At 44.1% G+C, this 4,732-nt stretch overlaps 1 protein-coding gene across 4 annotated transcripts in view; it reads left to right on the top strand.

The window, feature by feature from the left end:
* The window catches only part of SUSD1 (sushi domain containing 1), a 141,658-nt gene that overhangs the window by 23,561 nt on the left and 113,365 nt on the right, over window positions 1-4,732 (top strand). For all 4 annotated transcript variants that reach the window (XM_017503397.2, XM_037729554.1, XM_017503398.2 and 1 more), the window contains one exon: window positions 817-972. In XM_017503397.2, coding sequence (XP_017358886.1) covers window positions 817-972 — 156 coding nt within the window. The remainder of the gene's footprint in view (window positions 1-816; window positions 973-4,732) is intronic.

Below are 4,732 nucleotides of genomic sequence, written 5' to 3'. Positions count from 1 at the left end.
TACCAAAAAAAAAAAAAAATAATAATAATAATAATAATAGAAGAAAAAAGCATATAAAAAGCTGGATGTGGTGGCTTTTGCCTGTAATCCCAGCACTTTGGGAGGCTGAGGCAGGAGAATCGCTTGAACCCGGGAGGCGGAGGATGTGGTGAGCCTAGATTGAGCCACTGCACTCCAGCCTGGGCAAAAAGAGCAAAACTCCATCTCAAAACAGGGAGAGTTCTGGGGACTCACGGAGCCCCCATGTTCCAGGCCCCACACTGAGGGACTAACATTATTCTCATGGGCCATTGACCATTAGCATGAGCTGTTCCCACATCTGTATTAGCCCTGCTCCCGGATGAGGCTGCAGCACTAATTCCATTGTGTTTCCTGGTAGCTCAGAAAGAACAAATTTTCTAGTTAATCACTGGCTGTAAAATCATCCTACCCTGACTTTCATGAAAAACCATGAAAAAGGCTGTACTGGAAAAGTGGGATTCTGCTGGTTTGTTTCCGCAGGTCTCTGAAAAGATCTTTTTAAGCTTGCAAAAGTTCAAAGAGAACCCTCTTCCCCAATTTTCAAATCAGACGGAGTGCCAGATTGAGGTGTTGTATTTCTCTTGGGGTTTCATACACTCCTGGCACGTAACTACAAGGGGCCCAGGTCCTGTAGTCTGGGAAACATCGTGAAAGGAGAAGAGGCTGGAGAAATAGATCACTAAGGTGTGGTCACAGAACGTCGGTTCCCGAGCTCACAGCATGGGAGGACAGTCTGGGCTGTTGAAGTCGGTGTGGATTGATAGCTCTTCCAGCGCCTTGTCTATGTGTCAACAGATAAAAACGAGTGCCAGTTTGGAGCCACCGTTGTCTGTGGGAACCACACATCTTGCCACAACACCCCCGGGGGCTTCTATTGCATTTGCCTGGAAGGATATCGAGCCACAAACAACAACAAGACATTCATTCCCAACGATGGCACCTTTTGTACAGGTACTCAAAAGGGGGCTGCAGTGTTGGCAATTGGTGATGGCAGGATAGTATCTGGACTGTGTATTTGTTAATATTAGGGAATTAATGTGAATTTTGTTAGATGGGATAATGGTATTGGGCATAAAGAATAATATTCTTATTCTGGGAGATGCATGCTGAGATATCTTGAGGTGTTATGATGATGTATCTGTAACAGTATTCCTTTAGTGTGTAAGCTACTGTAAATGGCAAAATGTAAACAATGATTGAATCTTGGGGGGATGTGGGTCTAGGGGAGTTCATAGTAATAGTCTTTTTTTTTTTTCCATTGTAATGTTCTTTTTACAGGTCTGTGTGTTTGAACTTTTTTTTTTTTAGACAGGGTCTCACTCTGTCGCCCAGGCTGGATGCAGTGGTGCAATCTCGGCTCACTGCAACCTCCGTCTCCTAGGTTCAAGCTATTCTCCTGTCTCAGCTTCCCCACTAGCTGAGATTACAGGCACGTACCACTACACCCAGCTAATTTTTGTATTTTTAGTAGAGATGGGATTTTGCCCTGTTGGCCAGGCTGGTCTTGAAACTCCTGGCCTCAAGTGATCTGCCTGCCTCAGCCTCCCAAAGTGCTGGGATTATAGGCATGAGCCACCACTCCTGGCCTGATCATTCTGATAATGAACAGTAAAGAGGGACTCTCTGGAGATGGTATGCCTCCTGTAGCTTCCTGTAACTGCAGGTGGGGGATTCTTTGGGTGAGTGGCACTCCCCAGCTCTGAGCATACTAACCTAGGGGCTGGCACTGGGCTGTTGGCTCACAGGAGGTCAGAGTTGTCTCTGTTAGAGGTGTGGGCTTGCCTCCCACATGTGTGCACTGAGTGAGGAGTGCAACTTTTTGGAACACAGTAACTCTGTAGGTTAGATCTCTGAGCACAGGCTGGTTCAATACAGGGTGAGAACAAACCCTTCAATTTTTTTTTTTTTTTTTTTGAGACAGAGTCTTGCTCTGTCGCCAGGCTGGAGTGCAGTGACGCAATCTCGGTTCACTGCAAACTCCGCCTCCCAGGTTCAAGCGATTCTCTTGCCTCAGCTTCCTAATTAGCTGGGACTACAAGCACGCGCCACCATGTCTACCTAATTTTTTTGTATGTTTTAGTAGAGATGGGGTTTCACCATGTGAGCCAGATGGTCTCAATCTCCTGACCTCATGATCCACCCGCCTTAGCCTCTCAAAGTGCTGGGATTACAGGCATGAGCCAACACGCCCAGCCAACCCTCCTAATTTTTAGCGGCTCCTCTGTTATCTGAACTCTATTTACAGCATGCCACAGTAATGTTGCTATCTGGCTTTCTAGGAAAATCTTTGAACAATAATGAAGAGGAAAGGCAGAAAACACCTCCTGTTTTTGCATAGGAGATGCTCTAAGATGCTTTTGCGTAGACTTAATGACTCTGCTTAAAAGCTTTGTGAAGGTTTTTAGGGAAAAGAAAAAGAAAGGGAATATGTTTTACCTTCTTAGCTACCAGGAACCACAGGTTCTTATGCTCGGATTCGTCCTCCCTCTTGACCTGTACCAAGGCAGAATCTCTCAAAGAATACATTTAATTTATTCTAGGCATGAATGAACATATTCCTTCAGAGAAAACATTTTATAATATCCTGTTATTTTAGGTAGCAAATTATTGGCTGCATGGTTGCAGAAGTACAATGTTGCAGTATTAAGTTTGGTATATTAAGAAGAAAAGACACTCAGAAAAAAATAGCATACAAGATGATGATCTAGTCTTCTGTTTATTCAGTACACATTTCTCATGTACTTTTTCCTTTTTTTTTTTTTTTTCTTAAAATGGAGTCTGGCTCTGTCTCCCAGGCTGGAGTGCAGTGGCATGATCTCGACTCACTGCAACCTCTGCCTCCTGCATTCAAGCAATTCTCCTGCCTCAACCTCCTGAGTAGCTGGGATTACAGGCACCTGCCACCATGCCCGGCTAATTTGTATTTGAGTAGAGATAGGCTTTCATCTGTTGGTTGGGTTTGTCTCGAACTCCTGACCTCAGCTGATCCACCTGCCTTGGCCTCCAAAAGTGCTGGGATTACAGGCGTGAGCCACTGCGCCCGGCCTCTCATGCACTTCTTATGTGCCAAGGCTGTGCTAGGAGGAGGTGATGAGCAGACAGCTAATTTCAGTATAAAGTGTTAGTCATAGGTAAGCAAATGGCATTTACTGAAATCCAGGGGTAACTTATCTTGGCAGTGAGGAAGGACTTGGGAACTTTCTGGAGAATATGATCTCTGAAATGGTGTTTCCTAGGCTGTGGGAGTTTGCCAGGAAAAACTTAACAACTGTATATTTATCAGTATATTTATAGTTCCAAGAGATGAATTCAACTTTTAAAAGTTATGAAGAAAGCTGGGCGCAGTGACTCATGTTTGTAATTGCAGGACTTTGGGAGGCCAGGGCTGGAGGATCACTTCAGGCCAGGAGTTTGAGACCAGCTTGGGCAACATAGTGAGACTTGATCTTTTAAAAAAATAAGAAAATTAGCTGGATGTGGTAGTATGTGCCTGTTGTCCTAGCTACTTGGAAATCTGAGGTGGGAGGATCGCTTGAGCCCAGGACTTTGAGGCTGCCGTGAGCCAAGGTTGTGCCATTACACTTCAGTCTGGGTGACAGAGTGAGACTTTGTCTTAAATTTTATTTTTTAAGTTAGGAAGAAGAATGAGGAGGAAGAGGTGGAGGGAGGAGATTGGTGGGAACAGGAGGAAGGAAGAAGGGGAGAAGAGGAAAGAGAAGAAAATACTTTATGCAAGGGCCAAATAAGTATCAGCCAAACTACAACCAATCTTCCTGGAACAAAATCCAGATGTAGACTTTACTTTTGTTTATTCTATTCTTGCAATTATTTAATGACCTTCTCTTTTTTAAAAAATTGAGCTATAGTTTACATACCATCAAATTCACCCTTTTGATGTATACAACTCAGTGGTTTTCAGTATATTCACAAAGTTGTGCTAGCATCACCACTGGCTCTTTTAGAGCAGTTCAATCTCCCACCATGAAGACCATGTCCACTGGCAGCCATTCCCATGACCTTTCCTTGTGAGTTCTCCAGCTATCACTTTGTAAAAGCTGATGAACTGCTTTTCTTGATAAGACCGTTTCTTTCAGAATCACAGTTGCCAGAGAAATGTCAGTGGGCTTTAGCCAGGGCAAAGGTTAGCAAGTTTCGGGGAATCAGCAGTTGGTCACTGTTTGCCTGGAACCATAGGATGTGATTCCTAGTTCCTGTATTCCAAGGAATCCTGCATCCAGGTGTTTATTGTACTTTGCAGAGTCGACATCAAGCTCAGGAGCTGGTTGCAGGTAGGCCTCTGGATGTCACCAACATTAGATAGAGGAGGAATGAATTGGTGGGATTCTAGTGTGAGATGATTCCAGCCAGTCTTGGAGAACTGGCAGATGTTCTGACCCTTAGAACCATCCTCTAAATGACTCCTGGGAATCATGGAAACCTCCGTGAGCCACAACCCAGAAGACGAAGCTCAGTGGCACTTCTTCCTGTGTGAGGGTGGTTTGACTTGGATGGGCTCCTTCAGCAATTGAATAGAATTACCAGTTCCCAAACAATGGTGTGAGTGGAGAGGTGTTCATTGATCCAAGACCAAAAAAGGAAGGAGAATAAAGAATATAAAAAGTTCAAAATGATTCTGAGACTATTTCTTTTCTCTTTTGGGGGCTAAGATGTCCTTCTTTTTTTTTTTTTTTTTTTTTTTGAGACAGAGTCT

Source organism: Cebus imitator, unplaced genomic scaffold (genome assembly GCF_001604975.1).
Source record: "Cebus imitator isolate Cc_AM_T3 unplaced genomic scaffold, Cebus_imitator-1.0 Scaffold310, whole genome shotgun sequence".
Taxonomy (NCBI): Eukaryota; Metazoa; Chordata; class Mammalia; order Primates; family Cebidae; genus Cebus; species Cebus imitator.
The sequence above is the reverse complement of the archived record's forward strand: the minus strand, read 5'-3'. Positions and strand labels throughout refer to the sequence as shown.